The 24,227-nt window shown below is 39.5% G+C and overlaps 2 protein-coding genes across 3 annotated transcripts in view; both read left to right on the top strand.

The window, feature by feature from the left end:
• Positions 1-1,477: 1,477 nt before the first annotated feature.
• Positions 1,478-6,252, top strand: LOC307038951 (olfactory receptor 6N2-like; the record flags this gene model as incomplete). Its single annotated transcript, XM_079680621.1, has 2 exons — positions 1,478-1,615; positions 5,458-6,252. 2 exons carry the CDS (start codon positions 1,478-1,480, stop codon positions 6,250-6,252), a joined length of 933 nt encoding a protein of 310 aa, XP_079536747.1.
• Positions 6,253-13,676: 7,424 nt separating this feature from the next.
• mtss1 (MTSS I-BAR domain containing 1) overlaps positions 13,677-24,227 on the top strand; it is a 61,904-nt gene continuing 51,353 nt past the window's right edge. For both annotated transcript variants that reach the window (XM_079683123.1, XM_079683124.1), the window contains exon 1: positions 13,677-14,755. In XM_079683123.1, coding sequence (XP_079539249.1) covers positions 14,684-14,755 — 72 coding nt within the window. In that variant the 5' untranslated portion in view covers positions 13,677-14,683. The remainder of the gene's footprint in view (positions 14,756-24,227) is intronic.

A 24,227-nucleotide genomic window follows, 5' to 3' on the forward strand; every position in this document is an offset into this window, starting at 1 on the left:
TTTGAATCGTCTGTTGAGTTTAAAACGTGTTAATGTTGCTGCAGGATCAAAACAAACTTCCTTTACGGGTTATTAAAGCATATCATATCCTATAATCACCTGAAACACAACCACGAGGGCGGGTTTGTGTTCAAATAAGCATACGATGTAGTTATGCGTGGTATGTATAACGTGTTGTAGTTCCATAATGAGGTAGTAACATCCATAATTTAAAACAATATATATTTTTTTAATGTTACGAAGCTGTGAGATCCCGTTATATCGTGGCTCAAATGACTTCACATTCACCATGTAATTCAGGTTAGAATATATCCTTTATTGACAAAATGGTACCATGCATACCGATCTGATCTGAGACACATTATATACACAGCAGACAACAAATGACCTTTCATATGTTTTATAAATTAGATATATATTTCAAGGTGTTTTGGAGGTCTAATTGCCGTTTTGCTTCTCTTGTGTTGGTTTGGCACTTATCCTTTTTGTGTCTATTGATGATCATTATATTTACAGCTTGGGCCTGTTCAGAATGTGCTGCTACTAACACTCACCAGAGCACCTAAAGTGGATTATTCTGCCCCGATGAACAGGCCCAAGCTGAGTATTTCCTTCAGTGTGTTTTGATAAAAAATTATTTAAAAAATGACAGAATAAATAGCACCAAAGGACAGCTTTGACGTTATTGGTTTTACAGATTCCCTCTTTCATTTGCTTTGGTTATTGTGTTGTCTTGTTTGCGCAGGTTTAGCCTTCTGTGCATTGCGCCTCTGGGTGATTACAGCAGCACAATGTAAAGAAGCAAACAGGTCAGTGTGTTAATGAGGTCACCTGAGAGCAGCTCGTTAACAGCTCTCATTAAGGCCGGAGCTCGTTAGCCCACAGAGTCCAAGCTGCAGCTCATTAAACACAAACATCATTTCATCATCTGCACGATGTTTTTACCGCCCTGACCTCTGCCCTGCAGGCTTCTCACTTTATGCGAGTGACATCTCAGTACTTTTGTATGTAGGGGAGAGTGGGGTAAGTTGAGCCATTTTTTAGTTATGCTGTCCTCTAAGCAAGGAGAAATGACACATCGTAAAAATTAAAACACACACCTATAATTCAGGATGTCTCCTATCAATGGCAGTGATAAGAATTAATTTTTGATCAAGGGCAGTGAAAATATTACTTCTTAAAAAAAAAAGTCTTGTGGCTCAACTTGCCCCAGTGTAGGGGTAAGTTGATCCAGGTCAGGGGATACATTGAACCACTGTTCAAACCTGGGCATACCTTCAACAAATCTTAAAGGTAACTATAAACAATAAATAACAAACCAAATACAAGCTTAGTTTTTCAAATATTTTAAATTTAAATTTCGATTGAATTGATTGATTTTTTTTGAAAATGTACTTTGACAAGCAAAAACGTTTTTTTGTAAAAATGTTTACTCACCAGACCACAATGAGTATCTATCTTTCACAGGCAATGAGAAATGGGTCCCTACCCGGACTTAACAGCTGAGTACGAGGTGGAAACAGTTGCGCCGCCGGATCATGACTACTCTGTAAATGCAGCGACGGCAGTGATGGCAAATCAGGTGGCCGACGAGAACGAAGCCTTGAAAATCCAGGTTAGGAATCTATCTATCTATCTATCTATCTATCTATCTATCTATCTATCTATCTATCTATCTATCTATCTATCTATCTATCTATCTATCTATCTATCTATCTATCTATCTATCTATCTATCTATCTATCTATCTATCTATCTATATATCTATATATCTATCTCTCTCTCTATCAATCTATCTATCTATCTATCTATCTCTCTCTCTATCAATCTATCTATCTATCTATCTATCTATCTATCTCTCTATCAATCTATCTATCTATCTATCTATCTATCTCTCTATCTATCTATCTATCTATCTATCTCTCTCTCTCTCTCTCTATCTATCTATCTATCTATCTATCTACTAATCGATCTATCTCTCTCTCGCTATCTATTGCATGTATCGCTAACCACCCGCTCGAACTCCACAACAGCGCAGACCAGAAGTACTGGTGCGCACACCCAGCCCGCCGGAAGTTGATAGACGCCATCTTGTGCAACTAGCCTATTAGAGGCCGTAACGAGGACACAACGGGTATTTTCCCCGCCGGACACGAAGAGCTGTCTCCTGGTGTGTGTTTGTTCTTATTCATAATAATAAATTATATTTATATAGCGCTTTTCAAGGGACCCAATGTCGCTGTACATGGTGGACAAAAAAAACAGACAGACAATCAAAGGGCAAACAAAAAAATAAAGGAAGCCGGGGGACCAAGAAAGGGCTTGAGCCCGAAGGCCAGAGTGAACAGCTGTGTTTTTAATGATGATTTGAAGATGTCCAGGGAGGCAGCATTACGGCAGGAAGTGCATTCCAGAGGGTGGGGGCCGCAACACTGAACGGCCCCCCATAATGAGTAATATTGCACAATGACCAAGAAAGGCGGATGATTGAAATATAATAAAATGTCTCGGAGGATCATGTCCATCCCGAATAAGTGAAAGATTGGGTTTTTTTGGTTAATTAAATTTGTGCTCTTTCATGAAAGTTAATTGGATGTCAGTCACACTGGATGTGCTCATGAAGTGAACAGATGCTAACCAGCGGCCCACAGCGCTGCACGTATTCCTCCTTTAACACGTTTAGACTCCAAACCAAACATCACCCAGCAAACGGATGGATAATGACACAATAGATGTTTTTGCATCCATTCCCAGACAGTTTGAACCTTTCTATGCGGTGCGTCGTCGAGGATCTCTTTATTTTGACCTTAAGGGCTGTGAGGCCCTAAAGACACCGCTCCTGTATCAAATGCACACATTGATGCCACCAAATAACACAATGAAAATAGAAAGTATTACAAACAGAACCGTCTTCTTAATAGTTACATTTAACTGGAATGAACACACACACACATTTAGCATGGTTTAAGAAACGGCTCTGTGTTACAGGATTTGGTTTGCAGACTCTTTCCACGGAGGTGCAAAAAAATGAAGTCAACACATATCAACCCTAAATATAGTCTATGTTAAGAACGAGAAAAGTTTTAACATATAGTTTTTAGTAAACATATGACAAATATGTGAGGGTGACGAAGTCAGAGCATCGTCCTATGAACCCCTGTGTGTATCTGATACCTGAACATATTACTCACATCAAACAAAGCACTGAATTAATCAAAGGAATATTTACTATTTTAAGATGTTTATGTCTATTTTACATTAACTTGACATTGCCTTCTCAGGACCTGCCTTTCCAAACAACATATTTGTGATTGGCCGATGACCTTTAATGAATATATAATGAGCGCCACGGAGGACGAAGGATGGTGATAAAAGCAGCTTCACAGCTTCATGTTCACTGAGAGGCTGTCTCTGTCTGTAGGTGCTTCATTATATTAATGTTATATTAATGTTATATAAATGTTATATTAATGTTATATAATGTTATATTAATGTTATATTAATGTTATATAATGTTATATTAATGTTATATTAATGTTTCACAGGCTGGATTCAGGTCTGTTTCTCCTCATGTTCACTGTGATGCTGTCTCTGCCTGTTAATGACTTATTTCACAAACATTAGTGTTATCTTTTGCTGTCATATATATAGATGTTCTTATGTCATTGCTATATATTCATGCTTTTGTTTAAACAGCTGGATTCAGGTATGTTTCTCATGTTTCCTGTTCCTTGTGACACTGTTTCTGACTGTTGTGATTATTTCACGAAATGAATGTGATATATTAATGTTCTTTATATTGTTGTTGCATATACATGACTGCTATCAGGTCCCGTTTGAACAGCTGAACTCAGGTCTGTTTCTCATGTTTCGTGTTCACATCCAGTCTATTGTTCACGGTGAGGATGTTTCTGCCTAATGTTTAAACAGGTGGACTCAGGTCTGTTTCTCCTCATGTTAACCGTGATGATTTTTCTGTGTGTTCGTGATTAATTGTATACATATTAACAGCCTTAAAGATCTATGTTATAATAACATTAATATTGTTATTTTACTGCTGTATATTAACATGATCGTTTAAACAGGTGGAGTCACATCTCTTTCTCCTGTTTCGTGTTTCTTGTCACACTGTTTCTGACTGTTATCATTATTTCACGAAATGAATCTGATATATTAATGTTCTTAATATTGTTGTTATATTTACATGACCGCTATCACGTCATATTCAAACAGCTGGATTCAGGTCTGTTTCTCATGTTTCGTGTTCACATCCAGTCTATGGTTCACGGTGAGGATGTTTCTGCCTAATGTTTAAACAGGTGGACTCAGGTCTGTTTCTCCTCATGTTAACCGTGAGGATTTGTGTGTGTGTTATTGATTAATTGTACACATAATAACAGCCTTAAAGATCTATGTTAATAACATTAATATTTTTATGTTACTGTTGTATATTAACATGATCGTTTAAACAGGTGGAGTCACATCTCTTTCTCCTATTTCGTGTTCACTGTGATGCTTCTCAACATTTATTACATCAATAATTGTTATTTATATTAATGTTAGTACAATTATTTTCAAAGACCAAACAGATTCAGTTAGAGCTGTTTGTCCTTGTGTCTCATGTTCATTGTGATATGATTCATTTGACATTGTTTTTAAAATGTCTTGAATTGTCATGTTGATTAATAATATAAGTAAAGGCTATTTACATTAATGTTTCATCTTTATATTTCAACAGGTGCATTCACTTCGGTTTTGTGTTCCCATCTTTTTTCTCCAAATATTTCATCATAACCTTTTTCTGAGTCTTTATGTTTATAATATTTATATTTCTGTTATTTATATTTACATGTTAAAATATATGAACAACTCTCAGTGTGTAAACAGGTGGATTCAGCTCTGACTCAGTTCACTTTTTAATCTGGCGGTTAAACTCAAGTTGTTATAGTTTCTGGATTACTTTACAAATATCAACCTTTTATAAGTATATGTCTTATATATTAAAGTTTAACAAATGTGTGTTTTAAGGTTGTATATTAATGTAATAACAACCAAGGTTATATTCATTTATGTAATGTTACTTTTTAAACAGGTTGTTATAGTTCTGACTTTTTATTCCTGCAGTTGATCTGAAGTCAGTTTGTAGTCTGTCTGATTCATATATCCTGTTATATATTAATGTTATATCCATTCATGGGAAATGTTTAAACAGGCTTTTTCAGTTTTGACTGATTGACATTTACACTTATTGTTACTGTTGTTGTTGACCTGAGGTCACAGCGTGTTGTTCGTTGGGGTCTCCTCATGACGGCAGGGTTTAACGTGACCTCGTCCCTGACGCTGGTCGGTTTCTCCTCGCTGTCTGGCCACAGCTCGCTCTTATTCTTCGTGTTTTTGTTGCTGTACCTCTTCGTGTTGTTCAGTAACTCTCTGGTGATTTATATCATCTGTTCGCAGCGAGCTCTTCACCGGCCCATGTTTGCCTTCGTGGCATCAGTTCTGCTGAACTCTCTCACAGCCAGCACAATGATGTATCCTAAATTTCTGTCAGACCTGTTGCTGTCCGGCTCCGGCTTGGTGCAGGTGTCCCGGACTTTGTGTCTGTGCCAGGGTTTCTTTGTTTCCTCTCTTGGTGCATCTAGCTTCATGCTATTGTCGGCCATGGCCTTTGACCTCTACCTGTCCATCTGCCACCCGATGCACTACGCTGTGCTGCTAACTCCTGCCAAGGTGGTGCTGATGCTGCTTCTCTGCTGGATGCTGCCTGCTATTCTAGTGGGAGCCTCAACGCTGCTGGCTAGCCGCTTACCGCTCTGCAGGGTGCAGCTCAACAGGGCCTACTGCGACATCTCCAGCTTTTTGAGCCTGAGCTGCAGTGGTGCTGAAGCGCAGCTGAGTGGAATATACAGTCGTCTGATCGCCACAGCCACCGTCTTCCTGCCTGCCGCCTTCGTGCTCTTCTCCTACTTTAGGATCCTCTTCATCTGTCTATGGCGCTCACGTAGCTTCAGCAGCAAAGCTCTACAAACCTGTCTTCCTCACCTGCTCGTCCTCCTCAACCATTCAATCAGCATTATCGTGAACTTGCTGCTCCGCCGCCTGCAGGGCGATGGAGAATCTGACTCCACCCTCATCATCTCCATCCTGATGATGATAGTACCCACTGTGCTGAAACCCGTGGTGTACGGACTGAAGTTAAAGGAGGTGTTCACGCATGTGAAGAGGCTGCTGAGCTGCCGCAGAGGCAGCTGATCCCAACACTGTTTGATTGCACCACACAAACATCCATGCAGCCAGAAGCATTTGTTGGATCAGGAGAAACAGTGCGGCCCATATTCAGTTGCCCGCATCACCACAAACATAACTGAGAGCAGGAAAACATTTCTAGGCCTCCTTCTCGGCTCCTCGTCACCATGGGCCATCCCCAAGAGGGTCCCGTCTCCATCCTCCCCTAGAGGGTCATATCAAATATGAATAGGTGACATAAAAGAAAAGTACCAAAATGTATGAACAAAAACAAGAACTAGAAAATAAAAAGTATAAATACGTAAACAAAATATAAAGAATACCGTCAATATCTTTCCGGTGCATAATATGTTTAAGGTACTAGAAGATTTGAGGTTTGCATTTCTAAGGAAAAGGTTCCCAGATTTCTTCAAACATATTTAGTCTGTTCCTCAAATACATGTACAGGCAGTGATATTCCCCACCGGGGGAATTCCAGCGTGTGAGGTGGTCATAGGGGCCATGGTGGTTGTACAGTCTGACCGCTGCAGGAAGCTGTGGTATCTCTCTGTGAAACACCGTGGTGCAGCAGCCTCACTGAAGGAGCTGTGGTATCTCTCTGTGAAACACCGTGGTGCAGCAGCCTCACTGAAGGAGCTGTGGTATCTCTTTGTGAAACACCGTGGTGCAGCAGCCTCACTGAAGGAGCTGTGGTATCTCTTTGTGCAGACAGGGGGTGCAGCAGCCTCACTGAAGGAGCTGTGGTATCTCTTTGTGCAGACAGGGGGTCCAGCAGGGAGGGTAGCTCAGCCATGTGATGGTTATTCTGGTTTAGCACTAGCAGCTTTGTAAATAGTGAGTTGTATTAGAGATCATTCAAAGCTACACTGAGGTGATCGGATGGTTTTACAGCAGTGGTTACCAACCAGTCGATCGTGCAGGTAGATTGCGCACCGTTTAAAAAATAAAAAAAAGGTTACAAAAGAAAAGTAACAAATCAATTAAAAAAAAATATTATTATGTTAATATGTTTTTAGATGTAAGCCTATCAACCACCACCCTGTTAGCAGGTGCCACTTGATTGACGTGTCTTTGAGACATTCCCTGTCACTCCCGGAAATAATAGACTGACTTCAAGTGATGCTGCATATTTTTGAACTCACTGCACTTATGGTACATACCAACTACAACAAAATTAACATATTTTACCGTGATTTAATTTTGATACACGTTTCAAAATGATGCCGGAATAACTTCATACTGAAACCGGTTAGTGAATGAATGCTTTGACAAGTCTTCAGACAAGACTGCAGGAGAAAAACCTTTTACAATGCGTGTTTTCTGTGGAGATCGGATCGATCAGGCTAAACTAACGTGCATAACAGATATGAGGAGCTGTGAGGAGTTGATTAAAGAGACTCACACACACACACACACACACACACACACACACACACACACACACACACACACACACACACACACACACACACACTTTTGCATTTCAAAGTGTTTCTTGTTCATACAGTTGGATGTTGGAGCTTCACTGTGTACTGCTGAATGATGTGTGTGCAGAGTTGGACCCTTGAAGGCTGTTTCTTCTGATCTGAAATGGAATATATTTGTTACATATTAATAGAATTTTTTAGATCTTTAGATTTGATTTTGGATTTTTGAACGGGAGAAGTAGGTGGAAAAAATACCAAACACTAATTATTCAAAGTAGAGTATTTTATTTTATATATGGTAATACTAAGGAGGCATAGGTCTATATGATGATATCATGTTTGACATTATTGATATTAAAAAAGTGATTTGTTTTCCATGTCGTTCGTGTGTTTTTCTTATCAGAAAGTGAAGTTATTTATTTGTAAGCTCCAAATCCAAATGTTTCCCTCAATGGCCTTTGTGCCCTGGCAAAATGTGTAACACCAAAGGCCAAATGGCCTTGCCCCTAAAATGGCGAAAATCCAAGCCTGTATGTATGATGTTTCCTGTATGATGTTTCCTGTATGTATGATGTTTCCTGTATGATGTTTCCTGTATGTATGATGTTTCCTGTGATGTTGCCTGTATGTATGAAGTTTCCTGTATGTATGATGTTTCCTGTGATGTTGCCTGTATGTATGATGTTGCCTGTATGTATGAAGTTTCCTGTATGTATGATGTTTCCTGTGATGTTGCCTGTATGTATGAAGTTTCCTGTATGTATGATGTTTCCTGTGATGTTGCCTGTATGTATGAAGTTGCCTGTATGTATGAAGTTTCCTGTATGTATGATGTTTCCTGTGATGTTGCCTGTATGTATGAAGTTTCCTGTATGTATGATGTTGCCTGTATGTATGATGTTGCCTGTATGTATGATGTTTCCTGTGATGTTGCCTGTATGTATGAAGTTGCCTGTATGTATGATGTTTCCTGTATGTATGAAGTTGCCTGTATGTATGAAGTTGCCTGTATGTATGATGTTTCCTGTATGTGTGATGTTGCCTGTATGTATGAAGTTGCCTGTATGTATGAAGTTGCCTGTATGTGTGATGTTGCCTGTATGTATGATGTTTCCTGTATGTATGATGTTTCCTGTATGTATGATGTTGCCTGTATGTATGAAGTTGCCTGTATGTATGAAGTTGCCTGTATGTGTGATGTTGCCTGTATGTATGATGTTTCCTGTATGTATGATGTTGCCTGTATGTATGAAGTTGCCTGTATGTATGAAGTTGCCTGTATGTATGAAGTTGCCTGTATGTATGATGTTGCCTGTATGTATGATGTTGCCTGTATGTATGATGTTTCCTGTATGTATGATGTTTCCTGTATGTATGATGTTTCCTGTATGTATGATGTTGCCTGTATGTATGATGTTGCCTGTATGTATGATGTTTCCTGTATGTATGATGTTTCCTGTATGTATGATGTTTCCTGTATGTATGATGTTGCCTGTATGTATGATGTTGCCTGTATGTATGATGTTGCCTGTATGTATGATGTTGCCTGTATGTATGATGTTGCCTGTATGTATGATGTTGCCTGTATGTATGAAGTTGCCTGTATGTATGATGTTGCCTGTATGTATGATGTTTCCTGTATGTATGATGTTGCCTGTATGTATGATGTTGCCTGTATGTATGATGTTGCCTGTATGTATGATGTTGCCTGTATGTATGATGTTGCCTGTATGTATGATGTTGCCTGTATGTATGAAGTTGCCTGTATGTATGATGTTGCCTGTATGTATGATGTTTCCTGTATGTATGATGTTTCCTGTATGTATGATGTTGCCTGTATGTATGATGTTGCCTGTATGTATGAAGTTGCCTGTATGTATGATGTTGCCTGTATGTATGATGTTGCCTGTATGTATGATGTTGCCTGTATGTATGATGTTTCCTGTAGGTATGAAGTTGCCTGTATGTATGATGTTGCCTGTATGTATGATGTTTCCTGTATGTATGATGTTTCCTGTATGTATGATGTTTCCTGTATGTATGATGTTGCCTGTATGTATGATGTTTCCTGTAGGTATGAAGTTGCCTGTATGTATGATGTTGCCTGTATGTATGATGTTTCCTGTATGTATGATGTTTCCTGTATGTATGATGTTGCCTGTATGTATGATGTTGCCTGTATGTATGATGTTGCCTGTATGTATGATGTTGCCTGTATGTATGATGTTTCCTGTAGGTATGAAGTTGCCTGTATGTATGATGTTGCCTGTATGTATGATGTTGCCTGTATGTATGATGTTTCCTGTATGTATGATGTTTCCTGTATGTATGATGTTGCCTGTATGTATGATGTTTCCTGTATGTATGAAGTTGCCTGTATGTATGATGTTGCCTGTATGTATGATGTTTCCTGTAGGTATGAAGTTGCCTGTGTGTATGATGTTGCCTGTATGTATGATGTTTCCTGTAGGTATGAAGTTGCCTGTATGTATGATGTTGCCTGTATGTATGATGTTTCCTGTAGGTATGAAGTTGCCTGTATGTATGATGTTGCCTGTATGTATGATGTTGCCTGTATGTATGAAGTTGCCTGTATGTATGATGTTGCCTGTATGTATGATGTTGCCTGTATGTATGAGGTTGCCTGTATGATGTTGCCTGTATGTATGATGTTGCCTGTATGTATGATGTTGCCTGTATGTATGATGTTGCCTGTATGTATGAAGTTGCCTGTATGTATGATGTTGCCTGTATGTATGATGTTGCCTGTATGTATGAAGTGTGTTGTTACGTGGGCAAATATGTATTTTAAGTTGAAACTGCATAAGCTGCAGCTTTAACAAGGACTCCCTGCATGGTGTGATCAAAATGAAGGAACATTCAAAACCAAATGCTCAGTGTGTGCCTCTGGTCAGCAGGTGTCACTGTTGTTATAATAAAGAAAGCACTTATTCCAAAGTAAGCCACGGTGTAGAGCATGCATCCATTTGGGCTTTAATTTGTGTATTATTATTTATCTCTCTGAAGTTCTTCAGTCCAACAACAAAACAGCCTGGACATAACTCTTCACAACTTGCACTCATACTGCTGATTGCCTTTAGATCTAGTTAGAAGGAAAACTATTGTTACAACTTTGCACATTGTGTAATGTACCACTGCTATTTAAATATATTAAGTAAGAGGTACTTTTGTATCACCAAATGCCTCTTGCATTAATGTCATACAAATCAGAAGAGTGAAATTTTTTAAATATGTTTAATAATGTATATATGTTGTTGTTTTGTTTGCAAATGAACTGCCTGCTATAGCTAACAACAACATGGGAAATCTTGTAATTTTGATTACAAATGGCATCAAGGAAGTCCCTTGCAATACGCTGTAGGAACGCCGATTCAAAACATGTATTGTAACAAATAATAATATGAAAATAAAGCACATTTTTAAAAGTTTGATTCTGTCTGGCTTTTATGTGAACATACTTTGACGTGTTGTATACTGTATGCATGTTGATTGAAACATGTAATAATCGTGTCCCAGTGGTGGCTGCTTGTAATCAAATCACTGCCTGAACCAGACCTCCGTTTAAGAATAGAACAATTAAGATTTATTATGTTATGATCACATTTTAATTGTATTTGTGATGTTTGGACGCTGACGCTGCCCATGGCAACCATTAGCCTGGTGTTTGGTGGTCCCGTGATTCAGCAAAACACACACACACACACACACACACACACACACACACACACACACACACACACACACACACACACACACACACACACACACACACACACACACACACACCAGTGTTGCCATGGTGATCAGAGTGGTAGGAAGGCTGTGACTCAGCGAGTTGCCTGGTGAATCAGTTAAATACACTGACTGTGTTTATCACCACATGAATACCAGTCAGAGATATGAAGTGAACACGAGCCGCCTATAGGTGTTTAATAAAGTTTGTATTTATGTCAGATTTAAAGTGCTTCTGATATTACTCAATGAAATGAAGATGTTCCTCAGATGCTTGTCTTGCCGTCCATTTGTTTTTTAAAGTTTGGGATGGATAATTGACGATGGACATTTGTAAAATACAATCAAATTAACATCTCAAATTGTTAAAAAACTAAATAAAGTACAAATAAATAGTCATAAATAATAATCATAATAAAAAAATAACATTTTCAGATTAAAATAAATATAAAAATACATAAAAATACATGTCTGTTGGTATGTATATTCTTAAATAACAGGTACTTATGCCTCATGATCTGTATGTATTTTAGCATACATGTTCAATGTCATTTGTACGGATGACATACTAGCAAATAAACGTGTTAAAAAAACGTCTTTGATGCCTATATTTGAAGCCATTAACGTTTCCGGTCGAATTCTTTTTAAACAGGAGAACATATTAGGACTATACTGACTATATGTGTGGAAATGTAAAAAACGAAAGTGTTTTTGAATGTGTGTTTTACACTAGAAAGACCACATGTATAGAAGAAAAATAGTCAAAAGTCTTAAAGCGGACCTATTATGCAAAATCCACTTCTTCATGTCTCTTCTACATCAACATGTTCCCCCAAGAGACTCTGAAAGTTTCAGGAACAAAGATTCTCTCTCTTTTTGTCCTTATACATTTATTAAAAAACCTGTCTGAAAATGAGCTGATCAGATTTTGGCCACTTTATGATGTCATAACGATGTTTTGGCTTGTGTAACCATTAGCCAATCACCAATTAAGGTAACTCCCCCCTCCCCCCATTTTCACCTGAATCTCCTCCTAGAGCACCATTAGGCGCTTTCACACCGGAGTACTTTTACCCGTACTTTTCCCGTTTAGTTCCGTTAGTGCCTGGAATTTTGCGTTCACACCAAAAAGAGAACTTAGTTCAGAGAACTTTTACCCTCATTTGTAGTGCCTGCTAGAGAGGTGGGACTATCCTGGGGGGGAAAAAGTACCAATTTCTGATTGGTTGGGCGAATTGCAAACCACGCCCCGTAAAACTCTGAACATTTTTTGAAGCCGCCATTGTATTTGCTGGCATTAGCTTTATTAGCATTAGCATTAGCCCCGCGCACCAACGGAGAGAGGATAACTTATGGCAACACAAAAAAAAAACATGGGAGCGGTGGAGTGATGAGGAGGTGTCGGCGATTTACTCGGAAGGCTTCATTAAAAGCTGCTGGGAGTCCCAGCAGCTTTTAATGAAGCCAGTCCCTAACTCCGGGGACTTCGGGTGGCAGTATACGCCGTGAAGTTGTTTGCAGCCTGCTAGTAAACCCAAAGCAGAAGAAGAAGAAGTGACGTCAGCGGCTTCATTTGCGTAATCTTCCCTCAGGGAATTTATTCCAGTGAGAACGCGATCGGCTCTTAGTTCCATGGGGGAGCTAAGTGCTGGAAACTAAGTACGGCAAAGTACTTGGTGTGAACGCGGCTATTGAGTTCTTTTTGACCAAATCTCTCAGAGGGGCGTGTGGAGTGGCTCCTTATTTTCATCTAAAGTAACAGACAGAGAATCAGCACTTTTGAAACAGGGCTGAAACAGAGGGGATTATGGGATGCTGTAATGATCTGTTTGGTGTTTCAGCCAATCAGAGACAGGTTCTGTATATATCTGAGACCTGTAATATATTGATGAAAAACAGTATAATAGGGGACCTTTAAACGTAACCACTGCATGCTAATTTATTTTAGCTTTAATATATTATTTCTATTTGAAAATAAAAAAGTACATGCATTAGTAGTAGACTTTTCATATTATTTCCATATTCATGACATCTAAATATAGACATATCAATCTAAATATATTAAGTAACATCAATTTTTTAAATATAATTTACCATAACTAATATGAAAAAAAAATATTTTTCTTCAAATTTGGCAAAGCAAAACCGGCACATTAAAACATCTTAATTTCCACTTCTTGTTTTAAGCGTTTTTCATTGTGAAAATCCAAGACCGGAAGTGTGCTAAAGCATCAGCTTTGCTAACTTACCTCGGTGATCGGAGCTCATTCACTTTAGGTTAGGATCCCTTTGGAGCAAACGGCGGAAAAACGGCTCTATTTAACGGGGAAAACAACGCGGAATCGCCCGGATTTACATCTGGAAACAACACCCAGGATCTGTTAACCTACTCTGGACATCAGATAAGAGGCATATGGATTTTTTGAGGCAAACTGATTGATCTTGGACTGCGTGTTTTGGAAACACACACACACACACACACACACACACACACACACACACACACACACACACACACACACACACACACACACACACACACACACACACACACACACACGGCTCCTTTTTTTACCCGGGACTTTTTTTTAACCAGCCGTTTTAACCAACTTTATATTTAAAAAAACACAATCAGACATTGTCCATACAGTGTGTAATAGCCTCGCATGTTGGCTAACTACTTGTAGAGTGATGAAGTATCCGTAGTGTGTGTTTTCAACTTCAGATTAAACCACTTTATTGATTTACCCAGTTTTGCATGCCTCTAGGTACGGGCTGCATCACCTCACTGCGTATCACTGCGCACCGACACATCAGTAACCGCTTAGACAGTGTTTGCGCGGCACTACTGCGTATCCATCCGCGCCGACACATCAGAAGCCTCTTAATAACAGTGTTTGGGCAGGACTATTTTCTTCACAGTGTGTGTTATTCAGGCATGATGTGGTGTTCCCTCGGACGTGTATCAAGTTGGCCGACGGGGACGGGGAGCATCGGCTGACTGAAGCTTGGATCTATTTTTTTTTTACTCCTGGATGTTTGTTTTCTAGTTTTTCCACTGTTGCTGATTTTGGCTTTTCTTTTTTTTTTTTTTAAGGAGGACTTTGCCCTTTTTGGTGCTTGTAACTCAACCCACTTTTGTTTAAATAAATACACACATCCTCTATTGATTTCCACTGTTGGAGTATCTCAAAACTTTGCCTGGAAGTTCCTTTTCTTTCTGGAAGTTAAGAGAAGTTTTCCGACTCTTTGGGAAAATGGATGCGGGAATAGAGAAGGAATGCAGCGCCTTGGGAGGGCTCTTCCAGCTCATCATGAACGACATGAAGGTGAACACATTTATCATTTAATCACCATGTGTCTATGGACAAAACATACCATTATCTCCCTCAACATTTGCCCTTTTTTTTGTTAAAAGGAACTTCATCTGTTAAATACATTAATGACATTATTCCGCATTTAAATGTAGTGGACTAGAAGTACAGTGAGTAAATGCACACCACTTGTAAACGTATATAATTAAATTAACATGTTTCTATGGACAAAACATCCCATAATATTTACCAACATCTCCTCTTTTTTGTTGCTTTTTTATTATTTAAAAGTGTGTTTGTCTGCTTTACATATTTTATTTATTTGCAGAATATTTAGAAGTTTTTGACTTATTTTCTCCTGTCAGTCTCTCATTTTTAGACATGCATTTTGTAAAAAGGAACTACAGTTGTTACATAAAGGTAGTGGAGTATAATGAGATTATTCCTCATTTAAATATAGTGGAGTAGAAGTAAAGTACTTGAGTAAATGCTCACCACTGGTCGACATATATGATTAAATTAACATGTTTCTATTGACAAACCCTCTCAAAGTCATTCCTAACATTTGCTATTTGTTATATTTTATTTTAATTTAAAAGTATGTTTGTCAGCTCTGCATTCTTTATTCATTTGCAGAATATATTGTACATGTTTGCTTTTACCAGTTACAGTCATTTACTTTCTGAGGCGGCAATTAACGATTAAACTCATACCCGATGAATCTGTCGATTATTATATACCGTTTTGTCTATAAAATGTCAGAAAAATAGGGAAACATCCATTTCAGTTGCTCGAAGTCAAGGTGATACTTCAAATATATTGTATTGCCAGTTAAAATCCCAAAGATATTGAAGTTATTGTGATACAGATTTAAGATCCTGAAAACAGCACATTCACCTTTTACAATTAATCGATTAACTTCCTGTTAGTCAAACCGCCTGATAGAAATATCAGACGGTTTGATTAACAGCTCTTATTCTGTCTTTTAATCCAAACATGTCACCTTTTTATTCTGTACTATTCCTTTTATGCCATATTTATCTCAACATCATGTATACAACATCATTTGTTCAAGTCATGAACTCCAGATACACGTCCAGGCAGCACCGAGCAGTTTCTAACCTGATGCAAATAAATACGTTTATGGCTTGAATAGAAATCCCTGCATTTCTTTACTTAACATTTGCACTTTCTTTAAACACAAAAAGCCATGTTTGCATTTCTCCCTTTCATTACGACTGTCCTTACCTCACACGTTGCAGACTTGTTGACCCATAGTGTGTGTAAAGCTGTAAATCTAGGTGCATTTCAAACTAAAGAGTCCCATAACTGAAGGAGAAAGCTGGAGATGGGCCTCATCGAGATCCAGGTTATTATGCTCTGTATTTAGAGCGAGCCATGTTGATTGGGTAATGAATGAGCAGAGGTTAAAGCTGGAAGTGGGCCATCAGAGAGGAGGGGGGGTTACCAGCTGTTTGCTCTTTGATGTTTTTAAACAGGCTGCCCTTCTATCTGTCTGTCTCTCTGTCTGTCTGTCTGCCTGCCTGTCTGTGTGTGTGTGTGTGTGTGTGTGTGTGTGTCTGTCTGTCTGTCTGTCTGTCTGTCTGTCTGTCTGTCTGTCTGTCTGTCTGTCTGTCTGTCTGTGTGTCTCTCTCTCTCTCTGTCTGCCTGCCTGCCTGTCTGTCTGTCTGTCTGTGTGTGTGTGTGTGTGTGTGTGTGTGTCTCTCTCTCTGTCTGTCTGTCTGTCTGTCTACCTATCTGTCTGTCTGTGTGTCTCTCTCTCTGTCTGTCTGTCTACATGTCTGTCTGTCTGCCTGTCTGTCTCTCTGTCTGTCTGCCTGCCTGCCTGCCTGTGTGTCTCTCTGTCTGTCTGTGTGTCTCTCTGTCTGTCTGTGTGTCTGTCTGTCTCTCTGTCTGTCTACCTGTCTGTCTGTCTGTCTGTGTCTCTGTCTGTCTGTCTGTCTGTCTGTCTGTGTTTCACTGCTCTCAGATGCTAGCGGCCTAGTTTCCAGACGTCCTTGAATGCATCGTTTTCTTTGATTATAACCAGAAAGGATTCTGGAGTTTTTTGATTTGCTTTTATTTGTATTGTATTATACATGTTGCATCGTTGGAGGAGCTCAGGTCAGAATAGAGTTTCTACACTGTAGCTCATGTGCATATGACAATAAAACTCAAATGGAGTCGGACCAATGCGACATGAAATGAATTTAGCTGTCATGTTTTTATTTCACATGATACCATTGGGCATCTGTTCATATGACAATACGTGACAATAAACTGCAGTAACACAATTAGTCAAAGAATCGATGAGTCGTAGACAAAAAACGCACTTGGTGATTATTTATATATTCATTCAATCATTCGTCATTTTTCAAGCAGAAATAGTGAAATACTCCCAATATCCTCTGATTCCAGCCTCTTAATTTGGAGGATATAAGGTTTTTCTAAGCGATATAACAATGTAAGCTGAATATTTTACAATATTTGGAGTGTTGATTGAACAAAACATTTGAAGGCGTCAGCGTTAAACTTTAACCTCAGTTTAGGCGTTTTAAACTGCACATTGTGTCTTTGTATGATTCTTAAGTCAATAAAAAGCAACAGAAACAAACAAACAATACAAAGTAATAAGTAGTAATCACACTCACTTCAGAATTGTTAATAATACAGCGAAGTTGAGGTAGGTAGGTTTCAAAAACAATGATTTAATGGTCACATTTATTCAATCAACACCTTTTAAGGAATTGCTGATGAATCAATGAAGGAGATGGTTTGGTTTTTCTTGTTATCAGCTTTTATCGGATAATGAAAACATCAATATCTGTGTCTGACTCAGAAATCCATTATCGGACACGTTGAGTGATTGTTGACCTGTTGTGTGTACTGCAGTCACTGCGTTAACGAAAACACAGACATAGATGCATCATCGCTCAAGAAATGGGATTAAAAGGACTGGGATAGGGATGTCCCGATCACCTTTTTTTGCTCCCGATCCGATTCCGATCATTTGATTTTGACAATTTGCCGATACCGATTTTTCCCGATCCGATCTTTATGCAATGCATTGAGAAAAAAAGCATTCAAGTTGTCCCTTAAGGTTATTTTTTAATTTAAATTGGATATTCTATCCAACATGGATATAGCTTCTTTCTTTCACAGCAGCATTGGATCAGTTCAGTTGTGCAGCATTGGATCAAAACAAAATAAAGCTTATCAGTACTCGTTAGCTTACTGCTACAATTAGACACTGCGCCCACTCTGTTGCCAGATTTGAGAGAAATAAGCAGGTCTATGAAGACAAGCCCCAAAGAAGCAACACATACATGATGTTCTGTCATTTGAAACCAAAACTAAGGCCTCAGGATGACTTTAAGACTTGAACATGGTCATTTTTGTTTTGTAAAATTGAATACAAAATAAAAATAAAAGTATTTATAAAAAAAAAAAAAAAAAAAAAATCCCGATTTCTTTTCTCCCGATTCCGATCTTTTGAAAATCGGATCGGATCGGGACATCTCTAGACTGGGAGTTTCTACGTTCCACATATTGTCAAAATAAACCATTTCTATGCGTCTAGAAATTGTCACTGTGCAAAAAAACAACCCAAAATGTCCTTAAATCGACCATCCATGGTGTTGACAGTCTGGTGAACAGAATATTAGTTTTACATAAAGTTAGCCTTTAAATGAGTTCATCTTTCGTTACAGAAGTGTGTTCAGGATGTTGTTGTTTACGTCTGTGGCGCCATCTTGTATACGGGCGCCATGTTCTAGAGAGAATTGATATATCTGATGAACAAGATCAGCGCCACAGTACTCATCCTATATCTTTCTGGAAACCCCCCTGCCTGCATATGATAGAAATATCAGACTTCTGTACACGACATACAGCTCATCTTTTCCACTTCTGAGGAGATATAAATGGAGAATTCCCTATAAGTTCTTAAAGCTTGGTGAGGTATCATTGTAGAAGCTACATTTAAAGAAAATCCATCCAGAGTTTCCTAACTATTCTCTAAAGAAAGCGGCTAGCAACACGAGCTAAAAAGTCGCTAAATGTATCGAGAATTCTCAACATGTTCACCCTAATGTATCTTCTTTTGTCAGATCATTTACACATGGATTGCTTTTGAAATCAATAAGTAAGTATATACCCCACTCTAGCTTTAAATCAGCCAATCAGTGCGTCCGTGTGCTTCCTGTTTGAGGCTCGCTAAAACGACTTGTCAAACCACAGATGATGATTCAGCCGTAAAAAAGTTCAGGAGGATTGTGAACTAACGGATCTTTAAAAATGACTCACATATTTAGCAATTTTCTGAATGAGATCTTCCCTTTTTTCGTAACGGTACGACACATTTTTAGGGCTTAAATGTTATTGAGTTTTGAATTCACCTTGCAGGAAGTAACGCTGCAGATTAGGTCTTTGTTATCTGATGCTTTTGATCAAACACGAGGCAGTTCTGGTTTTGTTCTCGAGGCGTAGCGTGAGATAACTCGCAGGACACATGAGTCACTCTGCCAGATAACAGGGAAGTGGGATGGTGGTGATGATGATGATGATGGTGGTGGTGGTGGTGGTGATGGTGATGATGATGATGATGGTGGTGCATTGCGTGTGAATCAGAGCTTGTGGCATCCTGGTGTCTTACCAACGTGGCACAAAACCAACGAGGGCACTCCTTCCATCTGACACACACACACACACACACACACACACACACACACACACACACACACACACACACACACACACGTAAACACACACACACTTAAACACACTCTGAAGTCACGGCTTATTTAGTGGAGAGCTGTGGATTAGATACGTCTCTCCTTAGGGCATCACAACCCGCCTGTGAAGAGCTCAGTGAAGAGGAACAGGGTGATATGAAGAAGATCTTTTTTTATGATTTATATAACATTTAGCTGACACTTTTATCCAAAGCCTCTTGGAATAAGTGCAATAAATACCGTGAAAATACAAACTCATAACGACAGAACAATCCTGCAAGATCATCCTGTTCAAAAAGCCAAACAATTGCAAGTGCTGGGACATTCGCTTAAATTCACCCCCACTCTTTTAAGTGTCCAAACTTTTATTTATACATTTTTTGGCATGAGGTCTATTGGTTACTGGCAGCGTGTTCTAGTCTCCGGCGAAAGATGTGTAGTCTTTGACCAGTCCTGATATTAATGGGTAGTTTAGTGGGGTTGTTCGATGTAATGTGGATATAACAACTAAAGAAGAAAAGGCCAGTAACAGAGGAGTTGAAGAATCTGTTAAACCATCTTTACCGCCACACAGCCTTTAAAATACAAGAGGCAACAATACTAAGACAATATCTAGACGCTATACTCAGGGGTTTAGCTAGAAAGACATAGCATGAGTAGGCCTGTCGCGATAATCGATAAATTGACTTATCGTACGATAAATAAAAATGGACTCGATAACTTTTCTGAGCTCGATAAATTGCCGTTTACATGCGTGTTTGTTTACATAAGGATGTGACCAGCATTTTAGCTAGGAGCGCTTTGGCTGCCAGACGAGCTGTGGCTGCCGTCCATGCGCGCTGTGAGGGGCGGGGCTGACACACAGCCAGGTCAGTACACTCTGTGTGCACGTACAGCAGCGTAGCAGCCAAATTAATAATATAGCGACAAGCGGGAGACAACGTGTGACTTACTCGCGGGGAATTTAAAGTGAAATGGAATTGGTTACAAAACCTACACATCTCGATTCTCCGGTGTGGAATTATTTTGGATTCAAGCCAAATCAACGAGGCCAACCTACGGACTTGAATGAGCCGGGCGGTGTGTCGCATTTCTTAAAAAAAGGTAGCGACAAAAGCAGGCAATACCACGCATTTTAAACTACACCTAAAACACAACCACTCCATTCCGTTTTCCCAGCTGGTAGCAAACACGGCAGTTGGAGATGGAGAGCCCCCACCTTCCCGACAGTTTACAATCAAAGATGCATTTGCCCGGCAATGCAAACATGTTGGTGTTCCTTGCTCGAAAACTTCGAAAAACAGATTTGGATATGGCCTGTTGAGGCATCTGGGCCTTTGTATGGACAGTGGACTGTACACATGACTGTTGTTTTAAGGAGATTTTTTTTGCTTGTGAGACAATGTGTGCTCATATTGATTTATTTATATATATATTTATATATATTTATCTATCCATCTATATAGAGATGGATAGATAGATGGATTGAGAGCTCTGTTTTCCAGCCTGAGTCTATTTAATTTATTGTTTTGGTTGTGTGTGATTTAATTAATTTATTATAATTTAATTAATTTGTTTTATTTATTATATATCATTTATATATTTTAATATTATTTCACATTTCATTTGCAATGTTGAATGTTCAATAAAAAATTCTGTTTGAAAGGATGTACTAGAATTATTATGATATATTATCAGTATGTCAGTGGTCTAAAATGGTCTTACAATGGTGCCGACAATATTATCGTTTATCGCAATAATTTCCAGGAACATTTATCGTCCAACAAAATTATTTATCGTGACAGGCCTAAGCATGAGGTGATACTGTGTCTCTGATCTTGTTTATAAGATATATCAATTATCTTGAGAACATGACGTATACAAGATGTCTCCGCGAACGTAAACAACAACGTGTCACGCTCTTGTTGATTCTCATATTTCAGTTTTTGACCAACAGAAATATTGTTTTCTGACATCACTTTAACAACAACCCCGTTACCCGGGTTACACCTGATCGTGGTGCCAAACCTAGAAACTCAATGGTGGCTCCGTTTGAGTCGTGTGGCGCAGTGGATAGAGGCTTGCTGTTGGGATCAGGGGGTCACAGGTTCAAACCCCACTGCAGTCAGCATGTCGTTGTGTCCCTGAGACACTTCACCCCAAAGTGCTCCTGTGGGGATTGTCCACAGTATTGAGTGTGTTAGTCACATTGGATAAAAGCGTCTAACATGTGACATGTGATGTTTGAACACAAGCATAGTGATACGTTGGTAATATCCCAAACATATGTAGCTTGTATTTGTTTAGTGCTGTGTTCACCAGAGCAACTGTAACTATTGCTGGTGGTGTAACTTCCCTCTTGACGAACAGAAATGTTGTTTTCTGGTTTCACTTGAAAGGAAATCTGCTGCCGGTCCACGTGTCGTTGAAGATGATTTTTCTCTTGGAAAATGACGGTCAATATTATATCTTTATTGAGCTTAAAGTATAGGCAAGCTAAATAAAGAATAATGTCCATGGTGTAACTTCAGACTGTAGCATTATCTGAGACTCTTCACTGTCATTATCACTAGACGTTCTTTCATAGGCGCCTATAAAGAGTGCTAAAGGAATAATTGCTAAAACCGTGAAATTAGTTAGTGCTTTCAGTGACATTTGCTTTCTCTGAAGTCAGACACTTACTCACGTTATGTCCTACACTGTGAACACTTATGCATTGTGTGAATTGAAACTGTGTAGTGTTGTCTTACACCTCACAAGCAGCGTTTCCGCCAGGGGGGCGTCTTGCCGTCATTTGACGCCCTTATTCAGCTCGGGACGCCCTGAACGCGAGCCGAGGGCGTCCAAAAAATATTAATAATTCGAGAGAAGATCGAGAGTTTTTATCGCTTGAAATGACGAAAAAGGACAAGGACATCCCTCTGTTGGAGGGGCAAAGGGGTCTGGTGGGATTATTTTCGGGCTATTGAAGATTGTTTCCCCGACATCTGCGTTGCCTGCTACAGGACAACACCGAATGTGCGCGATTTGGACGGTCTGAGCGGGTGGGTTTTAGTGGAGCACGCGCGTGAGCTGCGAGCACCAGAGCCTCTCAGCGGCAAAACTGAGGCTCCGTGGTAAACTGTGGTAACATGAAGAGCCGTTTGGGAGACGAATGAGCCGGCGCTTTAAGAGAGCCGAGCCAAATCATCCGGCTCACTAATGTAAAGAGACAGTATCTATAAGGGACAGCTCAAGTCAAAATTCAAAACAACCCAGGACGCCCTCTCAGCCCTGGTCTGGCGGAAACACTGCTCACAAGGCTGCTGTGTGCTGCTGTTAGCTGGTTAGCTGGTTAGCAATGATTGTGGTACCAAGTCATGCTCAATTGAACCTGGAAAAAGCAATGGTGGCTCAGTTTCAAGCACAGTGGTACGTTGGTAATATCCAAAAGAAAACCGTCTGACACTCTATTTGACTGGTCACATTTCTAGAGTAATTATATAGTTTTTGACAGAAATACAGTTTTCTGGCATCACTTTAACATTTTACGGGGAAAACCTGATTGTGGTACCAAGTCATGCTCAATTCAACCTGGGAAAGCAATGGTGGCTCTGGCTCCGCTTTATTTATTTGTTTAGTGCCGTGTTCACCGGAGCAACTGTAATTGTTTCTGGTGGTGTAACTTCCCTCTTCAGAGCATCATCCAGATACTGCATTACTTCCCATTAGGACGCACTCTAAAGAGCAAATTCGAATGCTCGTCACTGGACAGTTTTTTTACATTCATTACGTGACCGTCTGTGTTTCCTGTAGTTATTGAATTGCTCTTTGTACTGCACTGTCGGTGTACAGTTGTATTATCATGCAGCTGTGTTTATTGTATTTTTGTACCTCAGGCACAACAATTTCATTCGGGATAAATAAAGTCTGAACTTGTCTTAAATACAGAAATGGAGAAGCGGCATGAGGCAGGCCACAGATGCCTTTAGCTCACATGGTCTTACGGAACACAACGAATCTAAAACACCTCCATGGGAACATTGAGAAAGCTCATGTGAACGCGAGGAGGTTAAAAAAGCTCATAGTTTGCATTTATCTCAAGAGAAACTGCAGTGAAGAGAGAACGTGACCTTTTAGACTGGAACGCAGAGACAGACAGATTATTGGTTTGTGTCTCAGCGATATCGCTCCTCCATCCTGACCTCGCTCTTTCACCCTCGTGCTTACATACATGTTCTGTACCGTGTGTTTCCTCTTCCTCTTTTCCTCACGTGCCTGTCCTCTAATAACCTCCTGATGAAAACTCACTTCTCACAACGGTTTGATGAGAGTTTCATTATCACGTTTATTCCCCTCGTTAACCCGGACATCAAAGGTAGATATCATTAGAACAACCGCCAACCGACCCTCCTTCATTCACTGTGTGTTAGGGAAATGTGTGTGTGTGTGTGTGTGTGTGCGGTTATCTGTGTGTGTAGAATAACAAATAGCTTTCAACACCAAGGTACAGCCGTGTTCAATTTACACACACACACACACACACACACACACACACACCATAGTAAACAATACTTATAACTGCATTACTGTGTTTTATCATCAGTTGGGTCGATATATAATTTACTGTGTGTGTGGAGAGGAAAGTACAGGCTTTTCCCACACACACACAAAACTAGGCACATTTACATTACACACATGAACACACACACACACACACACACACACACACACACACACACACACACACACACACACACACACACACACACCAC

The sequence above is a fragment of the Notothenia rossii genome (genome assembly GCF_949606895.1).
Source record: "Notothenia rossii genome assembly, chromosome: 5".
Lineage (NCBI taxonomy): Eukaryota > Metazoa > Chordata > Actinopteri > Perciformes > Nototheniidae > Notothenia > Notothenia rossii.